The sequence below is a fragment of the Cetorhinus maximus genome, chromosome 6, assembly GCF_964194155.1.
Source record: "Cetorhinus maximus chromosome 6, sCetMax3.hap1.1, whole genome shotgun sequence".
NCBI lineage: Eukaryota > Metazoa > Chordata > Chondrichthyes > Lamniformes > Cetorhinidae > Cetorhinus > Cetorhinus maximus.
The window spans coordinates 20,217,936-20,241,111 of record NC_135884.1 but is presented as its reverse complement, the minus strand read 5'-3'; the positions used below and the strand labels follow the sequence as shown (position 1 = coordinate 20,241,111).

The following is a 23,176-nucleotide window of genomic DNA, read 5'->3' as shown; positions in this document are numbered from 1 at the left end:
TGAGGGTGTCACATAGAGAACTGCCCCTTCAGAATTTTGAAAGGGAGGAGAGGAGAAGATGTGTTTGGGATAGCATCCTGCTGGACAAAGTAGAAATAGAGCAGGATGATCCATTGAATATGGAGCCTAGTGGGGAGGACATGGGGAACACTCTCATGGTTCTGGGAGGGAGGGAAAGGGGTGAAGGCAGAAGTGTGGGAAATGAGGCAGACACAGTTGAGGGCCCTGTCAACCACAGTGGTTTAATTTTAATTCTGCACCCCACTCTCACTTCTCTGCCTTCGCCCTCCTACACTGTTCCAATGAAGCTTGACGGAAGCTCAAGGAACAGCACCTCATTTTTTGAGTGTGCACTTTACAACCTACTATTCAACATCAAGTTCAACAATTTCAGATCATAACCATCGGTCCCAATGTTTTTGGACAACAGATACTGACAATGATCCGACTGTTGCCATTTAGAGCTCTTCTGGACCCATCTTTTGTTTCTTTACTTGTTCCATTATCACGCACTTTTGCCTTGTCCCATCATTCCTTTTGTCATGTAGTCACTTCTTCCTTCCACCCTATCACAAAGCTACTCTTGTTTTTTCCTACCTTTCTCTGCCTCTATACTTGCTAAAAATGTTTTACATCTATAATCTTTTCCAGTTCTGATGAAAGTCACTGACCTGAAAAGTTACCTTTGATTCTGTCTACGTTGATACTGTCGGATTGCTGCATATTTCCTGCGATTTCTATTTATGTTTGAGATTTACAGCAACTGTAATTCTTTACCTTTTTATAATTACCGTTTATGAGCATGTTATGGACTTCAAGGGAGCCAGGAAAACCTCCCTGTTCTACAGCCATGAGATCTTTTATGGTCAGCTGAGAGGGCAGATAGGACCCAAGCTTAACTCCGCATCCGGATAACAGCTCTTTGCAAAAGCGCACAGAAGCATCTGTCTGGATTATATGCTTGAATCCTGGTGTGGGACTTGAACCCCAGATCCTGCAGTGAGTTGGCACGGACACAATGAGCCAAAAGGCCTCTTTCTTTGCAGTAACCATACCATGATTCTACTGACTCAGATGTGAGTGTGCTGTCTCTGAACTGACACAAAAACTCATTGGATTACAGAGGTAGAATTATTGCACTTGGGCTTACATGGGTCAATTATTAGTTTATCAAAAATTAATTTATTGAATGCAATATATCAGCATAAACAATTGAAAAAGTTCTTGGGTGCTTTGAATATGGCGTATAAATTGATTAATTTTTAGCATCTAAACTCTGCACTGTTAGGTATGCACATTGAAATTTACTAAAGTCTTATTTCAAACTCAAATTGATCATAATATCTGGGTCTTCAGAAGTATGGTTGGTGTCAATGAATTCTCAGTAGCTAACTGACAATTTGGTTTTCTAGCTGTGAATCATGTGCACAGGGGCATAAGTACACACACACACATTTCTGAATATAGAATCTCAAGGCAATTCAGTAATCATTTAACTAAGAGGAAAGATAAAAGTCTTTGTTTACCTCGATGGAAGGAGGAAGACCTTGTGGTATGGTTCTAAATTTATTTTTTCCCAGTCGTAAGTAAGCCAGTCGCTTAAGAGGTCTGAAGACCAATGGTTGAACATTATTTTCACTGAGCTTATTACCTTCCAGTTCCAGGTTGACTATTTTATTTAGACCTGTTGAATTTTGATAGAAAATTATGCAATTGGTCGCACACATATACAGCATCCTGCTTGATTTCTCTCTATTGGTCGTAATAAATTTGCCATAACATCCCAAAATAACATATGTAACATAATCTACATTGCAATTGAGCTTTTCGTTTTAAAACGCTTAATGTGTGAAGCATATGGTGTGGCATTTGCCTGAAATTTACAAATATTATTCTGCATGCCTGCATTTATTGCCCATCCCTAATTGCCCTTGAGAAGGTGGTGGTGAGCTGCCTTCTTGAACTGCTGCAGTCCAGGTGCACCCACAGTGCTATTAGGAAGGGAGTTCCAGGATTTTGACCTAGCGACAGTGAAGGAACAGCGATATATTTCCAAGTCAGGATGGTGAGTGACTTGGAGGGGAGCTTCCCGGTGGTGGTATTCCCATCTATCTGCTGTCCTTGCCCTTTTAGATGATAGTGGTCATGGGTTTGGAAGGTGCTGTCAAAGGAGCCTTGGTGAATTCCTGCAATGCAACTTGTAGATGGTCCACACCGCTGCTACTGTGCATCGGTGGTGGAGGGAGTGAATGTTTGTGGATGTGGTGCCAATCATTCAGGCAAGTGGAAAGTATTCCATCACACTCCTGACTTGTAGACGGTGGACAGGCCTTGAGGAGTCAGGAGGTGGGTTACTCATCACACAATTCCTAGCCACTGACCTACTCTTGTAGCCACAGTATTTATATGGCCAGTCCAGTTCAGTTTCTGGTCAGTGGTGACCCCAGGATGTTGATAGTGGGGCATTCAGTGATGGTAATGCCTTTGAACATCAAGGGGTAATGGTTAGATTCTCTCTTTGTTGGAGGTGGTCACTGCCCGGCACTTGTGTGGCGCGAATGTTACTTGCCATTTGTTAGCCCAATCCTGGATATTGTCCAGGTCTTGCTGCATTTGGACATGGACTGCTTCAGTATCTGAGGAGTCACGAATGGTGCTGAACATCCTGCAAACATCAGCGAACATCCCCACTTCTGACCTTATGATGGAAGGAAGGTCATTGATGAAGCAGCTGAAGATGGTTGGGCCAAGGACACTACTCTGAGGAACTCCTGCGGTGATGTCCTGGAACTGAGATGACTGACCTCGAACAACCACAACCATCTTCCTTTATGCTAGATATGACTCCAGCCAGCAGGGAGTTTTACCCCTGATTCCCATTGACTGCAGTTTTGCTAGGGCTCCTTGCTGCCACACTTGGTCAAATGCGGCCTTGATGTCAAGGGCAGTCACTCTCTCCTCACCTTGGGAGTTCAGCTCTTTTGTCCATGTTTGAACCAGGGCTGTAATGAGGTCAGGAGCCGAGTGGTTCTGGCAGAACCCAAACTGGGCGTCAATGAGCAGGTTATTTCTAAGCAAGTGCTGCTTGATAGCACTGTTGGTGACCCCTTCCATTACTGATGATGGAGAGTAGACTGATGTGGTGGTAATTGGCCTGGTTGGATTTGTCCTGCTTTTTGTGTACAGGACATACCTGGGCAATTTTCCACATAGCTGGGTAGATGGCAGTGTTGTAGCTGTACTGGAACAGCTTGGCTAGGGGCGCGGCAAGTTCTGGAGCACGAGTTTTCAGTACTATTGCCGGAATATTATCAGGGCCCATAGCTTTTGCAGTTTCCAATGCCTTCAGCCATTTCTTGATGTCACGTGGCGTGAATCGAATTGGCTGAAGACTGGCATCTGTGATGCTTGGGACCTCCAGAGGAGGCCGAGATGGATCATCTACTCAGCACTTCTGGCTGAAGATTGTAGCAAATGCTTCAGCCTTATCTTTCACACTGATATGCTGGTCTCCTTCATCATTGAGGATGGGGATATTTGTGGAGCCTCCTCCTCGAGTGAATTGTTTAATTGTCCACCCCCATTCATGATTGGATGTGGCAGGACTGCAGAGCTTAGATCTGATCTGTTGGTTGTGGGATCACTTAGCTCTATCTATCACTTGCTGCTTATGCTCTTTGGCACGCAAGTAGCCCTGTGTTATAGCTTCACCGGGTTGAAACCTCATTTTTAGGTATGCCTGGTGCTGCTCCTGGCATGCACTCCTGCATTCTTCATTGAACCAGGGTTGATCCCCTGGCTTGATGGTAATGGTAGAGTGGGGGATATGCCGGGACATGAGGTTACAGAATGTGGTTGTATACAATTCTGCAGCTGCTGATGGCCCACAGTGCCTTATGGATGCCCAGTCTTGAGTTGCTAGACCTGTTTGAAATCTATCCCATTTAGCAAGGTGGTAGTGCCACACAACACGATGGAGGGTATCTTCAATGTGAAGGCAGGACTTCATCTCCACAATGACTGTGCGGTGGTCACTCCTACTGATACTGTCATGGACTGACGCATCTGCGGCAGGCAGGTTGTGAGGATGAGGTCAAGTATGTTTTTCCCTCTTGTTGGTTCCCTCACCACCTGCTACAGACCCAGTCTAGCAGCTATGTCACTTAGGACTCAGCCAGCGCGGTCAATAGTGGTGTTACCGAGCCACTCTTGGTGATGGACATTGAAGTCCCCCACCCAGAGTACATTCTGCACCCTTGCCACCCTCCGTGCTTCCTCCCAAGTGGTGTTCAACATGGAGGAGCACTGATTCCTCAGCTGAGGGAGGACAGTATGTGGTCATCAGCAGGAGGTTTCCTTGTCCATGTTTGACCTGATGCCATGAGACTTCATTGGAACCGGAGTTAATGTTGAGGACTCTCAGGGCACTTCCCCCTGACTGTATACCCCTGTGCCACCACCTCTGCTAGGTCTGTCCTGCGAGTAGGACAGGACATACCCAGGGATGGTGACGGCAGTGTCAGGGACATTACCTATTAGGTATGATTCCGTGAGGATGACTATGTCAGGCTGTTGCTTGACTAGTCTGTGAGACAGCTCTCCCAATTTTGGCACCAGATGTTAGTAAGGAGGACTTTGCAGGGTCGACAGGTCTGAGATTGCCATTGTCGTTTCCAGTGCCTAGGTCGATGCCAGGTGATCCATCCGGTTTCATTCCTTTTTTGTGACTTTGTAGTGGTTTGTTACAACTGAGTGGCTTGCTAGGCCATTTCAGAAGGCACTTAAGAGTGAACCACATTGCCCCGAGTCTGGAGTCAGGTGTAGGCCAGACCGGGTAAGGACGACAGATTTCCTTCCCTAAAGGACATTAGTGAACCAGATGGGTTTTAATAACAACTGACCATGGTTTCATGGTCATCCTTAGACTTTTAATTCCAGATTTTTATTGAATTCAAATTCCACCATCTGCGTGGCGAGATTCAAACCCAGGTCCCCAGAGCATTACCCTGGGTCTCTGGATTACTAGTCCAGTGACTATGCCATTTCCTCCCCATGCTCCCCACTTAGCTTAGAAATAGCTTAGAACTATATTAGGCTAAGGTATACAGAATAGTTTTTTAATTGTGCTTAACAAGACATTTATTTAGTATATACTTAATTTTTTTTAACTGAATGAAAATTGTTTTTCACTCCAATGGAACTTGCAGTCTAATTTCACCAAAAAATATCAAAGAAATAGGCAGCTTCTTATCTTGGTGTTTTATGTTTAATTACAAGATGTTTATGTGTTGTAGAATTCTTTATTTTTAATTCTGTTGCAACGTTTGAAAGCACATCATTACTTTTAAGGTCTTTCTATGGTGTTAGCTGCATCAAAATTAGGGCCTCAAGTTTCCGCTGAGTCACCCATTTTGTTCATCAAAATTCACCCGAAATCAGCCAAAGCACTGCAAAAAAGTGGGGAATTTTGAGAGCAAATTATGTGTAGTGAAAATTGAGTCTCTGCAATCTTTTGCACTCGTTTAAAAAGTTGTGCTTGAAGGTGACCATGTCTCAAAATCAGATTAATCTCAGTTGGGAGTTTCCATTAATTACATACGTTTTGCAGGTCTTTGAGGAGGGTGTAGGGGCACCAATAGGCATGTTTGAAAAGCTTTTGAATTTAATTTTATTCTTAATATACTAAGAAACTGACTATAGTACACCCATATAACTAGTAAAACACTCTGTATAGGTTTTAAAGTAATATTCACTTATTTAAAATCAGATTATTCACAGGGGATGACTAGATACTCTGATTAAAAAAATATTTAATTTTTGTGACAACCCCATTTTCAGCTCTATTAATTAAACTGCGCAATGCAGAAACTCTGCCCCTAAATATTTAAAAGAGAAATACCCTGGAAAGTTTCTTCATCCAATCGTTGAAGAAGGTTGTCATTTATTTTTAATTCAACAAGTGTTCGAGGGAGTTGAGGAGGGATCTGGATCAACAAATTTTGATCCATGTATAGACGTTCCAGTTTTTTTAATCTCTGGAAAAAAAAATCCAAGTATTTTGAGATGTGAGCATCTTTTTACAATTTTAATAAAAACATGGCTGTATGTCAGTATACACACTACAATTCATGTGATTCAGCTAAAGACATAAATATATTTGTTAAAATAAATTTTGGTGGAAAGATTATGTAACCAACCATTGATGCTTTGAAATATAAGACTACAAGTTTGTTAGGAGACCATTTGGATATTTGCAATATGTTTCTATCGTACAGGATTTTGGGTATTTAAATGTCATGGTCTCACTTACACCTCTTAACCGATCAAGAAAAATATTCTTGCTTTGCTCCTAGCCTCCATTTCAGTAGTTTCTGGCATACTGCCTTATATTTGTTTACATGATTTTAAGATTTATGTTAATAACAACCTTCTGAGCAAATTATTTACTGAGTTTTGGTTTGGCTAGGATTCACGTGAATTTTGAATCTTACTCAATATCTGAACAAATAATTATTGCACCACTAGGTCTACTATATCTGTTTGCAGATCAGAACCAAAGTTGTTTGGTGGTCACTGGTTTCCAGTCTCAAAACTGTTATTTGCTTAACTGTTGTTTAAACAGAACTCAAAAACAAAACCATCACACAATATTTGGCTATTTGTGATCAGAATTATGGATCAGTTCTAGATTTAGTTATTTTTCAAAACAGAAAATCAACAGGGATAGGCCACTCAACTCATTAAACTAGTCATGGAAGCATGTTGTGAAAAGCGTTTGGCATGGCTTACAATATCTACACTCTGAAGTGATATAGGATATAGAAAATTCCAAAATAATAACTTGGGCTTATATGACATCTTTAACATTGAAAAATGCTCTAAGGCACTTCACAGAAAATCAGACAAAAATGGACAGTGCCAAAGAAGGAAATATGAGGGGATGACTTGACCAAGAGGTGAACATTAAGGAGCCTTAAAGGATGAGAGGATGGTGAAGCTGTGGATAATTCAACAGAAAGTGGGCTGACGCAGGGGCAGTGTTATAGAGATGAAAGTAGGTGGTCTTGGTAATGATAAGAATTGGACTGGAAGCTGAACTCGGGATCTAATTAGAATTCAAGATTGCCAACACTAATTCAGCCTGAAATTGTACCTGAGTGAGGGATGGAATAGGTGGCGAAGGTACAGTTTGTGGTAGATGGCTCAAAGACAATGGCTTTGGTCTCTCTAAAGCTTAACTGGAAGAAATTTAGCCCTTCCAAGACTGGTTATCAAACAAGCAGTATGACAACATAAAGGCAGCGAAGGGACCGAAAGAGGTGACAAAGCATTGGGAGTGTCCTTATGTCTTTGGATGATGTCACCAAGGGATAGAATGAGGTTGAGGAAGATACAAAGGATAGATCCGTCGGGGGACTCCAGAGGTAATGGCTTTGTGTGTGAAGAGAAGCTACTGCTGTTGATAGTCTGTCTATGATAGGATAGGTAAGATTGGAACTAAGTGAGAGCAATTCCACTGAACTGGCCAACAGATGCAAAGTTATTTTCTCTCTTCACTGATATTGCCAGAGCTGCTGGACATTTTCAGCATTTTCTGTTTTTATTTCAGATTTCCAGTTTCTGCAGTCTTTTGCTTTTGTAACAGAAGAAAGGTTTTGGTCAAGGATGAGGTGCTCCACTCTGTCAAAATCTGGCAGAGAGATTGAGGAGGATAAGGAAGGATCATTCCCCATAATCACTGAGGATATCATTTGTGACTTTGGTGAGGACTTTTTGCTGCAGTGGTAGGGATGGAAATCTATTTGGAGAAATTTAAATAAGGGGTTGTGAGACAAATAGGCATGGATTTGGAAGATCACAACATATTCAAGCGCTTTGGAGGGAAAGGAAGTTGAGTTGGAAGGACAGGGTGGTCAAGAGTATGTTTCTGAAGAGCAAATGATGGCAGCAGTTTAGAAACAAGAGGAACAGAATCCGAGGTAAAAAAACATTTATAATGTTGTCTAGAATGGGTGCTAGAAAATGAAGTTGGCTGGTTAATATTTTATTGGCAATGGTGTCAAGAGAGGAGGTGGACCTCATGGGCAAAACTGGGTTTAGAAGGGCACGAGGGTTAAGGGATTAAAAGATTAATAGAATGACAGGATTCAGAGCTAAAGCAGCGGGAGCCTGTGCAGAGGTTGGGCTTGGCGTGAAAGCAGCAGCTGAATGGTCAACTGAGTTGTTTCGGTCTTTGTGATAAAGCCATGAGCTTCTTGAGCTTGTCAGCAGCTAAGATGGACGACCATGGGGGGAGTATATTAAAAAGATGGTTGGTAGTGGCGAAAAGAAGTCAGGTATATATATATATATATATTATCTACTGTTAGCAGGGGATTATTTCCTGTAAAATGAAACATAGGTTTAAACTTTATTCTGATACAAAAGTTATTCCAACTTATAATATTTATGAAAAAAAGTGGAAAAATAGTATTAAGTGTAAGTGAAATTTCCTTGGTGTTTCTCAGTGTCTTGTTTCTCTACTAAGGGAGAGATCCTTTTAACCTGGCCTATCATATGATTGACTAAGAGTCAGTTGACTTGCTTGTAATCTCACTAATAGAAAACCAAACATTGTAACTTTTCTTTGCAAAAGTACTTTATGTTTCAATTTTTACAATATCTATTTACTTTAGAAAATTTCTGTCCTATTACCTTCCCTCTTTCTCCCCTAGCCCCCAAACCCCTACTTCAGGTTTTCAGCTTGAGAAATTAGCTCATTGTCTGCGTAAATTTTTCTCTGCCACTCATAGGACATCATGTCGCTTTGCCTCCTTTTGATATCCTCATTGAGACAGGAAAATAGTCTTGAGAATCATATTTTGTATCACTTCATTACATAGTTAGTTACATGGTCACTAGATGTTTGGAAAAACAAAAAAGGAAGTTGCAGGATTTTAATTTTCTTGTCTGTTTAGATATAATGAACCTTATTAAGAAAACGTATTTAAAAGAAAGCCACATGAATCTTTTCACATAGTTGATTTGAAATATTTTATAACAGTTGTCTTAAATTGATTTGCAAAACTTACTTTGAATGCTGCTCGATCTATGCTTGAAAAACGAATCTTATTTCTGCTGAGGTCAATCAGTTTGAGATTAGGAATCCCATTGAATGCTCCTGCTGGAATAGTAGTGATTGAATTTCCTGCAAGGGTGGAAAATTTAGACATTTGTACATTCATTGTAGATTGATTGATCATATGGGAGTATTATAAATCATAATATTTTATTATAGCATCACATTGAATTAAAATAGAATTTGTGCTTAAAAGCTGCTCAAAACCAATCGGGAATCAAGCTGCCAAGAAGGTTTCCAGTAGCGTGTGTATAAAGAATAAGAATTTTGCAGTAACAGTAGCCAGAGGATATTTCTATGTATTTGTAAACATTATTAATAATTCAGCAGTTTTAGTTTACAACGCCTAAATAATTTTTATACTAATGGAAAAGCAGAATACTGCAAATCTGAAATAAAAGCACAAAATGCCGGAAATACTCAGCAAGTTAGGCAGCATCTGTAGAGAGAGAAACAAGAGCTAACATTTCAGGTCGATGACCTTTCATCACAACTGGGAAAAGTTAGACATGTCATAGGTTTTGAGCAAGGTGAGTGGGACAAGGACAAAAGAAAGGTATGTGATAGGGTAGAAGACAGGAGAGATTGAATGACAGAACAGTTAGTCTTTCAGGGCCAAAGGGATTGGTGATGGAGCAAGAAAAGAAACAAAAGATGTGCCCAGAGCAGGTGTGCTACTCCGAAAGTGAAATAAGAGAAAAATAAAACATGCAAAGAAAAGGAAACAAAATGGCACTACAGAGTTTACAGTCTGAAATTGTTGAAGGCTGTAAGGTGCCTAATCAAAAGATAAGGTACTGTTCCTCAAGCTTACGTTGAGCTTCACTGGAACAGTGTAGCAGGCCAAGGACAAAGATATCAGCGTGAGATCAAGGTGAGATTTAAAATGACAGGCCACCGGAAGCTCAGGTTCGTGCTTGCCATCTGAGCGGAGGTGTTCCACAAAGCAGTTACCCAAACTGTGTTTGGTCTCCCCATTGTCGAGCAGATCACATTGCAAACAGTAAATATAGTAGACTAAATTGAAATAAGTATATCGCTGATTCACCAGGAAGGAGTCTTTGGGGCTCTGGACGGTGCGGAGAGAGGAAGGAAAAGGGCAGGTGTTACGTCTCCCGCATTTGGATGGAAAGGTCCCGTTCCCTCCATGATACCAAGATCCACTCCTTAATCATCCTCAACACCCTGTCCCTTCCCACAACACCTTTCCATGCAAATGCAGGAAATGTAACACCTGTAATTTTTATACTAATTGCTTTCTTCAATTTTTTTGAGTAATTTATTTTTCCACCTGATTTTAAATTTTTTTCTTCTTTCTTTTCATCCATTTTGCACCACACAATTCCCCATCAGAGAGCATTGCTCTCAAACATTTGCGGTTTTAACCTGACGGCATGTTTAAAATCAAAGCCTTCCTGTGTGAAGAATCACAGGCATGAATCAGCATTCTACTCATAGTTTAGCATGTCAGTATATGACTATACTACAACAACCTGACATTTTGTATTATTGTTTTCAAAAATGTTAAAAGAATGTGTTGTTTTCTTCAGTTTTTCTGATTGTTTACTTTAACAGCAAGTTGTGCAGTTGGCTGTACCTTTCAACAACTTATTATTTATCCAAATCAACTCAAGTAAATCTTAGAGAAATATAAAGTAAGAAATAGAGTGCACTGCACTCATAACTCAAAATGGTATGATTCAATGAACTGGCAATTCAATTTTTAGCACAAAATTCTCAATTTGCTATTCTATTTATATTGCTTATTTCAAATTTTTGGTCACTAATATTTTATTGCAACACAAAGACTTTGAATTTATCAGAATTGTACTGTAAATGGCACCTAATTTGCCAAAACCAGTTGGAAAAATGAATGAAAATCCACGTAGGAAAACTGCAACTTTTAGTGATGAGTGAGAACTGTACAGAAGAGTTTGTTCTCTTTTCAATAAAGAAGTTAACAGCTAACTGTTAGTTGTGCAGTAACCATGTCATGCAAAGCAGTTTCAGCTGTGCATCAAAAATAGAGCAGCACTATAACTTGAGTCAAGAGGCCTTCTCATTCCTGAGCACACAGAAAGCAAAGGGTGAGATACCACCAGATGAGTAACATTCCATTACTTGGGTTTTAGCACCACTTGTATTATAGCTTCATCCTATTCAGACCAAGTATAAAATTATCCAAAAAGTCCTTAGCTCTTTTGGAGATTTTTCAAATTGAGTATAAAAACTTTTACTGTTAGAAAAGAAACTATTCTATTTGTTTCCTACCATTTAAAAAAAGAATAGCTGCCCAAGGAAAATAACCCCATGTGCTTGCAATGTCACTGCATTCAGTCCAAAACGCAGTAGAAAATAGGTCTAAAGACTCTACATCTTCACAGATACTCATCTGAGAATAGTATTTTTAACATCATGGCAATGCTAATTGAGTGAGTGATAAGTTTGGTGATGTTCTTAACCTGTCATATTTGCATTCGGGGCATTCATGTAAGACACTTTTCCTGACTGCACATGTCCAAGTGTCTCCAGGTTCTAATACCAGCCAGGATTAATGTTGAGAAGTGTAAATATCTTACAGGTATTCCAAATGAAGCAGCATTAATGCCAGATCTAGTAGCCTGAGTAGATATAAACTTGATTTGATATAAAAGGTTTTAATGAACACTTATCTTTCCTTTTTTGGCATATTTTAGAAACCATTTAAGCAACTTAAATTTCACAAGTGAAATAATTATCGTCAAAATATAATGCGTATGAAAAGATTTGTTGATTACCTGCAAGATATAGATTTCTAAGCTCCAGATCACTAAGTGGAGGTATTTGAGTCAACTTGGCATTATAGCAATTTATAGCGATATCCGTGATATCGCAGCCAACTGGGAGAGAAAATCTAGGGGGTTCTTCATCTGGATGATATGGAATCGATCCTAATATGGAAGGAAATAATGATAACCCAGAATATTCTGCATTGTCATCTTCCTCTTCCTCCTCTTCCACAGACTCCTCATTTTGCACCTCCTCTTGTTCATCATCTTCCTCCACTTCCTCCTCCTCCGCTTCCTCCTCCTCTTTCTCCTCCTCCTTCTCTTGTTCTTCCACTTGCTGCTGCTCTTCCTCCTCCTCCTCTTCCTTCTCCTCCTTCTCTTCCTTCCCCTCCTCTTGTTTCTTCACTTGCTGCTCCTCTTCATTCTCATTGCGATTATTATATCCAGCATATTCATCATATTCATCATCCTGTTCTTCTTCCTCTTCTATAGTTTTTGAATGATTTCTTATTTCTTTTTCAAGTTGTTGCTTTTCTTCCTTTACTTTACTCCCCTGAATTTCTTCACGTAGATTCTTCTGTTCCTCTGCCAACACCTTTTGAGGTTCTTCCTCTTCCATTTGTCGTAGTGTTTCTTCCCTATGATAGGATTCTTCAAGTTCTCTTTGCTTTTCTTCTTCATTGTGCTTTTCTTCTTCACTCTCTCTTTTCTGCTGTTCACCTTTTCTGCTTAGCTCTTCTTCCAATTCTTCTTTTCCTCTCCTTAGTTGCTTTTCTCGTTCCAAGTACACATCTTGATTACTGAGAATCACTGGATGATATGTTTCACCTGGATCATTTGGCTCTGTAGAATCACAATAAAGTTTCAGGCTGTTAATTGAACATTTAATAATCACATATGGAGATCAAAATCGCTAAAGAAAACGGTAAAGGAGACATGATAGTATGGTCATTCATCATGACGTTCTTATAATGAATAAATCAAAGTGAATAGCAATGGGAAACTTTATGTGAAATTGTTTCAATAAATTCATGCTTGAAGTATACTTTTCTTAGGTTAGGTGATAAAGTGAATAATTAATGGGCATCACTTCTGCTATACTCTCTTAACTGTGTTACTTCTATTATAGAAAGGAAGCAACCATAAGACAAGAATAGCCAATGCAGCAATATTGATTTATGGGTGGAGCAAGTAATAAAGTTATAAATTAATCAAAGGGTTTGGGCAATTTAATTAGAATAAAGGTTCTGGATATAATGTAAATATCAAGATTAAATGGCAGCATTACCATTCCATATATTTTTCCATCAGATGTTCAGTAATGCCAATAAAAAGTAGTGCAAGTCACAACTGACTATTGTCTGTGAACAGCTATTATAATGTCCTTGCTGCAGAAGAATGTAATCACATAATTCACGGTAGCTTTAACACAAAAATAACGTTGCAGCTTTAAAGTGCAGTAGCTGCAAAACAATTAAGAGCATGTATAGCTTTCAGTGTTGCATTACTTTTTGAATAGCAATACAATTATATTTGGCAAACATTGAATGTAGCTTCTGAAGGTTGAGTTTTATCCAGCCTAATTGAGTCTTTGAGGTACAAATATAGCTCTTTATATTCTGCAGTGTGCATGTAAGTAATTGTTTCATGTACTATTTATCAATGTAAAACATTTTTTCTCAGCAAATATGTTATCCTCAATTATTTTACAACAGTTGTTAAAGTTGTTGAAAAAGCCTTATCTGGTTCATTAATGCCAGGTTTCAGTGACAAGTATATTTACTCAAAGCATTTTGTTTATAAATATGAACAAATGTAGAAAACCATCATTGAGTTAGTAAACATTTCGCACAACTATTTTCCATTTTGACTTTTTAAATCACTGAAAAAAACTAACTGAATAAAGAATGAGAAAATACCAAATGAAGTACAAATTGGGCAGCATTCTCCTGTTGGTATTATGGTCCTTCCACATTTTAAGATGGGGCAGCTCATTTCATCACAAACCACTTTTCCACTTGAACACAGACAGGTTAGACATGGTTTTGGAGACCAGACTGCCTTGTCATACATAATCATCCCATTTGCTTTGCAATGTCCTCGTATGCCTAATGATAAAAATTAAACAAAAGTGGGTCATTGTTGTATGTCTGTTGAAATGATAAGCATCTTGAGTAGTTTCGAATTCAATCCATGAGAATAAGTATCACATAATTCAAAACTGTAATATACTGTTACCAAACAATTCTTAATTCCTTATTAACAATTAGACACTTCAGCATGGGAAGAGTTAACTGTTCAGCAATCCCTGGAATTGACAATTGTCCTAGTTAACACATCTGCCAAGACAGTAGAAATGAGGTACACCATTTTGTTGGCAGGTATATAATGAAAACTGTATAGTATTGAGAACTCCTTTAAGTGGTGCTTCGTTTTTTAGTGGTATATCGTAACAATCTAAAATGGAATAATAAATTATCTCTCCAACATTTTTTCTTTGCCTTGCGTTAAAAAATGTGTGAAGTGATCAGCATCTAATAAAGGAAAAATAAGGTTCATGTTTGAGTGTGACCTTTCATCAGAATATGGTTCTGAGGTTTTATTTCAATAATATTGACGCACCCTAGTCTCCCCCAAAGCTACCGAAAAATAAAGGTTGTTTATGTTTAATGTTTATACATATCAAACAGATACAATGTGCTTGCAATCTGTGAGAATAAGACTGCAGGGTGGATAGCCAGAATCCTAATCATGGTACTTTAGAGCAGGAGGCAGTCCACAGAAGGTGGGATAGGAGAGCATAGAGAGTTTGAGAATTAGGGAGATAAATAAGCATCACCTTTCTTCCTTTCTTTTCATCCTCTGCAGTAGTAACTGAGAGATCAGAAGGTCTGCTGCTTAACTGGTACAAAAGTAAAGGGCATCTTACTGCAGCTGGAGAGGAGCTTGGAAAGGGGATGGGTGACCAGTTTCTGTGGCCTGTGCTGGATCCAATGATACTGGGAAGAAAAAGGAGGTCCTGCTAAGGGAACATGAGAAATTAGGGCCTAATTTTTTAAAAAGTCCCTCAATCACAGTATTACCATCCACGCCATACAGTAATTGGCATAGAGTTAGGCAGATCAGGAAGCTGGGTGCTTTGTTGAAAGATTGATATGGGAAAAAGAGTTGTATTTCATGGGACAATGGCATCAGTGTCTCGACAGGAAGGAGCTGTATCACTGGGACTAAAACTCATTATATTGTTAGAAATACGAAGTTTATAAGATTGTTATGTTTTGGGACTGTCTCTTTAATTTAGGGTAAAATGGAGGAATGACTGTTCATGTGACCTACTCTGAATTCTGCACAACAAAAAGCCTGAGAGGCTTCGTTGCTATAGGGCCAGGAAACCCAAGTCAAGAGACTTGCTAAGAAGGTACAAAATGTTCACACTTGTAGACAATGATGAGCGCTATTGTGCTGACCATGGTAGACTGTCAGTCACCAAGGGCAGAATTTCACCCATGTTGGGCAGGCTCAGCAGGTGCAGTCGAGAAGCCGACCGCCGCCCGCGATCGAGGCCGGAAGGCGATTTCACGCTGGCGGGCCAATCAAGACACGCCCAGCGTGAAATGCGAGCGGCAGCGCTGCCTGTGCAGGTGGGGGGAGGAGTGCGAGCCGGGCAAGCGCAAGCTTCGTGCATATGCGCGAGTGCACGCTTCATAACCTCCCTGAGGCACAGAGCACCCACGTGCAAAATGACGCATGGTGATGTCGGGCTTGCATCCCGACGTCACTGCGCGTCATTCTGATCTTCAGTTCGGTGGGCGCGCACCGGAGTCCACTGCACGCCCGCTGAACTGTCAAAGGCCTGTTGAGGCCATTAATTAACTAATTAAAATGATTGTCAGGGCTCCCATCCAACCTTAAGGTTGACGGGCAGGTGAGGAGCCTAGGCAGCCTCCGCATTTCTCATGAAACCTCGTCCACACGGGCAGGATGAGGTTTCATGAAATGTTTATTAATTAAATGTCTTATGAAATTTCATAAACATGTCCCAGCTCATGTGATAATGTCACATGAAGAGACATGTCTGAGCAATTTTACTTTTTTCTTTTTTCCAATGTTTTATTATTAAATTAATCTCCCTGATGCAGCCCCGTGCCTCAGGGAGATTTCTGTGCTCTTTCGCACGCATGCGCAGACCCCCGACTCTTCCTCCTCCCCCTGCCCGCACAGATAGCGCTGAATGCTTCCGGGTGCGCATCACACTGGGCGGGCCTTAATTGGTCTGCCCACATAAAATGGCAGCGCACAGCCGATCGCGGGCGGTGATCAGCTCCCCGTCCGCTCCTGACTGGCCCGCCCGACGGGGAGAAAATTCTCCCCAAAGAAAATAAAAATGTAATGAAATATGTCCCCTCATGTGACTCTGTCACATGAGCAGGGACATGTTATTAATTAAGTTTTAAAGTTTTTATTTTATTTTTACTTGCTTTATGAAACCTCATCCCACCCGTGAATGAGGTTTCCTAAAAAGTGCAACGGCCACCTGGGCTTTTTGCCTGCCCGCCAACCGTAAAGTTGGACGGGCAGCGAAAAATTTAATTTAACTTGATAATTTAATGGCCTTAACCGGCCTTTTAATTGTCGGCGGGTGCACCGCTGACTCTGGTGCTCGCCTGCCGAATGAAATATCGCGCGACTGCGTGTTGATGTTGGGACGCTCACCCAACGTCATTTTACGCTCGAACAGGTCGGGCATGCGCCCGCCCACCAAGCTAAAAATTTTACCCCAAGTCTCACACAAAGTTGTTGGGAATGTCAGGTTTTATAAATAACCTTTTATAAAAGGTTATTTTTTAAATGTTTATTTAATTCCAAGATAGAATGGAGCTGGGGGCCTATAAGATAATTAGTATGTCTACCTGGACACAAGCCCCATATGATTCAGGTTGCCATGAAGATGAGCTTTGAGAGGGGAAAAGTCCATAGTAAACCATTGTAGTTTAGGGTTATGGAGGTCCTAAGATATCACTGAGCTTCACAGACACAAGTCAGTTTGCAGTGATCTGATAGGCAGAGAGTGTGTGATAGAGGCAGCTGGTCTTACACCTGAAGCAGAGAAAATTCTGACCCCATTATTCATCAGGCAGAACACGGGTGGGCGCTCGTACTCCGATTGAAGGGACCAAATTTGAGAGGATTTAAAGGGAGCTGGAAGATTCATCTAGCTTGGAATAGAGGGAGGGAATCTCCATTGTAACCCTCACAGTGAAAGTTGGTTCTGGAAAAGGAAGCAGGCCAACAGGAGCGGACTGGCTATGCAAGAATTAATGGTTCACTTAGGGGACAGTATGAAGTATAACCATAGTGGAGATCTTCAGTCGTGCTAAAAGTTAAATGAGGAGATTCTTTTCTGAAGTTTAGATTATAAATTGCCTACAAAATAGTGTATAGTCAACGTTGCTTTTAGTTTGTTACAGTAAAAGTCTTAAAACTTAATATCTTTTTAAAAGTTATTGGTCTCTATAGAGATGGTAACAGTTTATATTTTTTGTGTGTGTTTCAATCAAGGTTTATTCTTAAATAATTTGAGCATCATATATTTTAGTAAAAACTATTACCTTGGTCCTTTTTATTCTTATTTTTATTTTATCCTTATTTAATTGCATAGATTCCAAAGAACACTTAAAGGGCAAGCACTAGTTAATTACTCGAGCAATGTAAGATAGATCATTGACCCTTTGGTGATAGGGATTCCATTTCAGCATTGAAATTCTACACTTTTTTCTATTGTATAACTTGCACAAATTTTTAAATATTTCTCATTTTGGTTATTACAGTTAGAAATTAAGAACTATACAAAGCCATAAAAATCTTTACTCATTGCTGAAGACTGTTTACATATTTTCATTTCACTTTCTGGCCCCAAGAAGGATGCCAGACAGCATTACCTTTTCAAGTGTGCAAAAAGGATGCAGACTGAGTAACTGTCATGGAAATGATTTGTGTGGTGAATAGATCATCTTATAATCTTGAAAAGGGAAGCAAATCCATTTACAGTTCTCTTACGTTTACTGGAAAATGTTATTGCTCTCCTGATAGAGTTCTGGTGACCTGGTAAGGAAATGGCTGCTCAAGAGACTGCCCATCTGTTTCTGCAAGATTTCAATTTAAACCCAAGTGGTCACTAAAGGCTTTAGAATAATAAAATGCTTTTAGTATAGCAATGGCAATCAGACATAAGTATAAATATTGTTGTAGGGAGAATGCTTAATAATCCTTTCCAGTAGCTCATAATACATTTTGAATAGGTTGGATGCATTTTTATCAGATGCAGAGCTACAGGCATTGCATTTATAATATATTCATATTTTCTGATTGGTGTTAATTTATAGCTGGCATTTATCTTTTTATTTTAAATGAGGAAACACGATTATTGGAATAACGTTGATGGGAAATTCTAGGTTTACTATATTTCCAAAACAAAAAAATCAAATGTTTAATAAAGGCAAAACATTCTTCTTGAACCATGATGATTTTTACCTTAATGGGTATGACAGTGAGTGAGAAGCTACTTCTGTTATCTGTTTTTCACAAACCTGGTAATACATTGTAGCTGGACTCAGTTTCATCAACTCCTATATATGAGTCAAGGAAGGTCATCATGCTTTCATCTGCATTAATGTCCGGAGCTTTTGCAGGAGGATGTAAATGTCTAGGTTTGGATTGTCTGGCCAAATTGCGATTCACAAAGCCGACATGTTGCTGTCCTTGAGGGCGGAGCCTCCTTTTCTGACCCCTCTTTGTTGCCTTAATATCCCTCTTACCAAGAATAACACACAGGTTGAGAATTAGGAAGAACAAAACAAAAATGTTTACATTCATTATTTTTCTTTAGAGACCACCTGTAAAAAAGGAAAAACAAGAACGTAAGTTTCATGAATTTTTACTTCCCATTTAGTTCCAGCTAAATTAAACTTCACAATGTTAATTTCAATTTCACCTCCATATTAATAGCAGCTTATATAATTTAATGAAAGACTGAACTGTGGAGTATTTGTCAAGAAACAGCCTGTATGAATTTAATTGAATAATATACCCTGTAACCAAGAGAATTTTAAAAAATATTAATGAAAAATCTGCTGGTTGAATTATGCTCCAAATAGTGGCAGTTTCTGAAACATGAAAAAAGTTTATTTGATAGTTAGACTGCCAACCTTCTCATGTTGTCTACAACAGTCAAAACCGGCTAAATATCAGTTCTATTTTACTGTTAGTAACAAGCTGAAAGGTGGAGCTTTGGAAAGGAAGCCTTAAGTGGAAGAATGACAGCAGACAGCCTACTGAGAGAACGGCATGAAAGGAAAGGATAATATCTAGGTCTTGTACTTGTAGTCAGTCTGGTTATGGCAATTGACTTGCTGTGACCGATTTGTATGAAGAGGTGATAGAACATTGCAGCATGATTAATGCAATTGCAATTAGTAAAAAATTACAAGAAGAAAATACTCCTTGAACAATTTCACTGTCTGATTTGAATTAGCCTTGTGGGGGTGGAGGGGGTGTATTTCTGGAAGACGCTGTCATAACATAAAAAGCCTAGTTATTAAAATTCACTAATAAAATATCTAACGGAAACATCCATTGGGATATTAAAGCCATAGAGAGCATTCAGCAATGATTCAGCAGGCTGATGACAGGGATAGGAAACTATAAAGAGGAGTTACCGGAACTAATGCTGCTGGAATAGAGAAGGCTAAGCGGGAATTTAATAGAGGTTTTTAAATTATCAAAGAGCTTTGGTTTGTGACCTAGCAGGTGAAAAATGTGACCGTACAATGTTATGTTCCAATTAATTCCAGTGAACAAAATAAAAAAAAAATTAATTGTACATTATAAGTAAAAATGCTTGATTGGATATCAAATGAAGGTAATATTTCCCTCTTATGGTAATCAACTGCTTCAGAACTTACAGCGTTTACTTGAGTTCTCCAGATTCTTTTTCTCTTAGAAGTTTTATTCCCATGGAATAATCTAGAGTAGAAAGTAAGAGTTCAAATAATGGTGGGGGGAACATAATTATGTTGCAGTCATTCATATTTCAGTACTTTTCCACTCTGTTTATTTATAGCTGTATGAGAACATAATTTTAATAGTAATTACTGCTTTATGCTACAAAAACCCTTGATCTGTGAAAAGGAAGCCAAATTGGATTCAGAAAGCTATGCCGTTTCATATTGTTAAGTAGCAGTTCAACAATAAAGCCGCAATTCAAATTAGAGATCAGAGAAAATGTTTCATGGGGCGCAATTTTATGGCCCCGTCGCGGCAGATCCAGGATCATGAAATGCAGTGAGCCGTTCAAAGGTCCATTGACTTCGGCAGGATCGGAAAATCCCGCTGGTGGGAGAAGGTGTAAAGCTCCGCACTGTATAAGAAAAAATTACTGATGGGCAGATAAAAAGTTGCAAAAGTGCCTAGAAATATATGATCAAATTTGTAATGTTTGATGGACAAGTGCAATGAATGGGAAAAGGAAATAAGTGTGGAATGAAATGAAATGAATGTTAATAGGATATAGCACAGAAGAGGAATCTGTTGCCATGGATATCAAAATCATCAGTGCAGTGTGCAAAGTAGTAAAGAAGGCAAACAAAATTTTAAGATGTATAGCCGGAGAAAAAGAACATAAATTTAATGTATTGACAACTTGTATGGAGCACTGATTCAGCTCTACCTCAATATTTGAGTATAGCTCTAGTCACAGCACAAAGTGGAGCATTGGAAAAGATACACACCGAGGAAGTCAACTGATCTGCTATTGGACATTAGGCATTTGAGCTATGAGCAAAAAGACTAAAACTGGGAATGTTTACACAAGAGAAAAAGTGACTGTGGGAGACCATTCTGACGTTTTGAACATTCTAAGGGTACGATTAAACTTAATTCAAATAATTACAAACTCTAACCAGAGGGCATGGACTCAAGCTTATAAGAGGAAAGGTGGACAGTTTACATATAAATGCTTCACACAGATGGTGTTGAATGTGTAAAGCACTGATTGCGGAGACGATGGAGATGGATAATGCGATCCAATTCAAAAGAAAGCTGGATTTTTTTTTCACAAAAGATGAAATTATGAGTATAATATGGTGTTTTGAAATTTGTACTTTCCTAAAAAGTAGTTTAGTTATGTGGTAATGTGGAGCTTTAAATGAACTCCTGATTCTTTTAATCAAGGGTTATGGGGAAAAGGCAGGAAAGTGGAGTTGAGGATTATCAGATCAGCCATGATCTCATTGAATGGTGGAACAGACTTGATGGGCCAAATGGCCTATTTTTGCTCCTGCGTCTTATGATCTTATGATTCCGTTTTATAAATGAACTCCTCCACCTAAAGTTTTCTTTTACAGCTTTGGGGCACAAAAAAATATGATTTTGCTCTTTAGATTTATAAGCAACCAGAAGGAATATGAACTAACTTTCAAAAAGTCATAAAAGAATGACTTTATCCATTCCAAATTTAGCAATGTTAAAATCCCGGGGAAATACTTTTGTCATAAGCATCTCCTGCATTTTCCAAGCCATGACCAACTACAATCAAGTCATGCAGAGGGGAATTAAGAGCCAAAACAAAATTATAATTGTCTATGCAGGACAGAGAGTATTGTAGTTATCATATAGTCAGTTAAAAAAGAGTGAACAAGTGCCAACACATGGAAAAATGATCAATTGGTGGCAAATGCGGATGAGAACAAATGCAGGCAGTGGAACCAACTGTAAAAATGAACCATGTGCATGACAAAAGGCAAGGAAGTAAATCAAAATGTCCAACACAACAAGTCGTAATTTTAAAAGCAAACACTCAAGTCGAAGGAAGCAACTGTTATTGATCCCAAGACCCTATTAAGAAGCTTGGTAAACACTTTTACTAGTTATTGCTGTAATGACTAAGGCTGGGTCCATGTGGCAAATTGAGGAAAAGAAAAAGGTTATTAACATTAATTGTATGCTGAACTGGCTAGAACCAGAATGATTGTCTAAATTTGCAGCTATAAGACTGAAAGAATTAAAGAAAAACATCAAACCAACTCACGTATAGATGGCAAAGACTGAAATTAAAAACTTTGGAAAATGGTGTTCATTACATCTTGGTGAAATAGTTATATAATGTAAGAATTCAGTGCAGAACATCTGTTTCCAGTACATCACCTTAATTATAAAGAATGGAAGAAGGGGGCCGTTAAGAGATGCTTGGGTGACTTGATTTTTATACGATCTGGAATAACACTGCCTTTAACCCCGGGTTGAATGTTCATCATTAGCATTTTAGAGAGGATCAAAGCAGCACTGTTTTAGAAACCATGGGCGGAATGATCCGTGCCCACTGGCATCGGGCGTGATCAGTGGTGTGAGCAGACAATATGGTGAGAAGACCAAATATTGGTTTCACAACGTCATGAAACCAGTTTGCGATTGTCCACTCAGCCCGTCAATGGCGGGCCATGTTTCCCACCATTGGATGTCAGGAACCTCATTGTTATCCATCTGTATATCATTATAAAGCCATCCCACCAGAATCATCCCCCCACGCTGAATCGTCCAAGCAATCACGCCGATGAGTTTCACAACAGCATATAAAAGGTGTGCACTTGGCAGGCCGCACTTTGCATGGGACTTCAAGGTTTGTTTCCCTATCTTGCTTCGGGCGGCACTCGCAGTCATCAGCGCCAGGCTTCGCAGGCAGCATCACATCACTTTTAGGTGGGCTCACGGGCAGATCTACCTACCAGACTAGTCATAAGGTGTGGGTGACTTTTCAACAGCTGCAGGGCAAGGTTTTGCTTGGGGAAGGGGGAGAAGTGGCTTCAGGCAAGGGAGGAGGCTGCAGGGTGAGGGCTGTACGGTGAAAGAAGGGTATCCTAGGGTGTGTGTGTGAGGGCACATGTTGATCTGTGCAAGGAGCCTCAAGATGGTGAGGGCTGAGGAGGCAGTCTCCAGAGGAGATGAGGCCAGATGGACATGTGTGGGTATGTTTGAGAGAATGGGTGGTGATGTCCCTTGAGCTGACAGTGAGTGAGATGCCGATGAATGTGTGATGGTCTTGACTGTGAGAGTTTAGAGTGATTACATAATTGCCTTAACCTGGCAGCACAGATGAGATCATTTATCCTCTCTGCATTGCATGGCCAGCCTCTTCTGTGCAGCATTGGCACTGATAACCACTACCATCGCCTACCAAACTGGAGCGGTAATGTTCCTACCCCCCGTGAGGCCAGAGCAGGAGTAGAGGCATCCAAAA

The 23,176-nt window shown here is 39.7% G+C and overlaps 2 protein-coding genes and 1 long non-coding RNA gene across 12 annotated transcripts in view; 1 reads left to right on the top strand and 2 right to left on the bottom strand.

The window, feature by feature from the left end:
* LOC144681619 (uncharacterized) overlaps positions 1-23,176 on the bottom strand; it is a 324,557-nt gene that overhangs the window by 12,304 nt on the left and 289,077 nt on the right. The gene's annotated exons all lie outside the window — the stretch shown is intronic.
* Positions 1-23,176, top strand: part of cenpp (centromere protein P) — a 308,552-nt gene that overhangs the window by 246,170 nt on the left and 39,206 nt on the right. The gene's annotated exons all lie outside the window — the stretch shown is intronic.
* ecm2 (extracellular matrix protein 2, female organ and adipocyte specific) overlaps positions 1-23,176 on the bottom strand; it is a 33,803-nt gene that overhangs the window by 5,073 nt on the left and 5,554 nt on the right. For 4 of the 5 annotated variants that reach the window (XM_078543325.1, XM_078543328.1, XM_078543326.1 and 1 more), the window contains 6 exons: positions 18,474-18,779; positions 13,806-13,994; positions 11,896-12,729; positions 9,072-9,187; positions 5,900-6,035; positions 1,527-1,684 (listed from right to left, as the gene is read on the bottom strand). In XM_078543325.1, coding sequence (XP_078399451.1) covers positions 1,527-1,684; positions 5,900-6,035; positions 9,072-9,187; positions 11,896-12,729; positions 13,806-13,994; positions 18,474-18,759 — 1,719 coding nt within the window. In that variant the 5' untranslated portion in view covers positions 18,760-18,779. Of the gene's footprint in view, positions 1-1,526; positions 1,685-5,899; positions 6,036-9,071; positions 9,188-11,895; positions 12,730-13,805; positions 13,995-18,473; positions 18,780-19,091; positions 19,239-23,176 lie in introns of those variants that run through there. The other variant, XM_078543329.1, reaches the window with a different exon arrangement.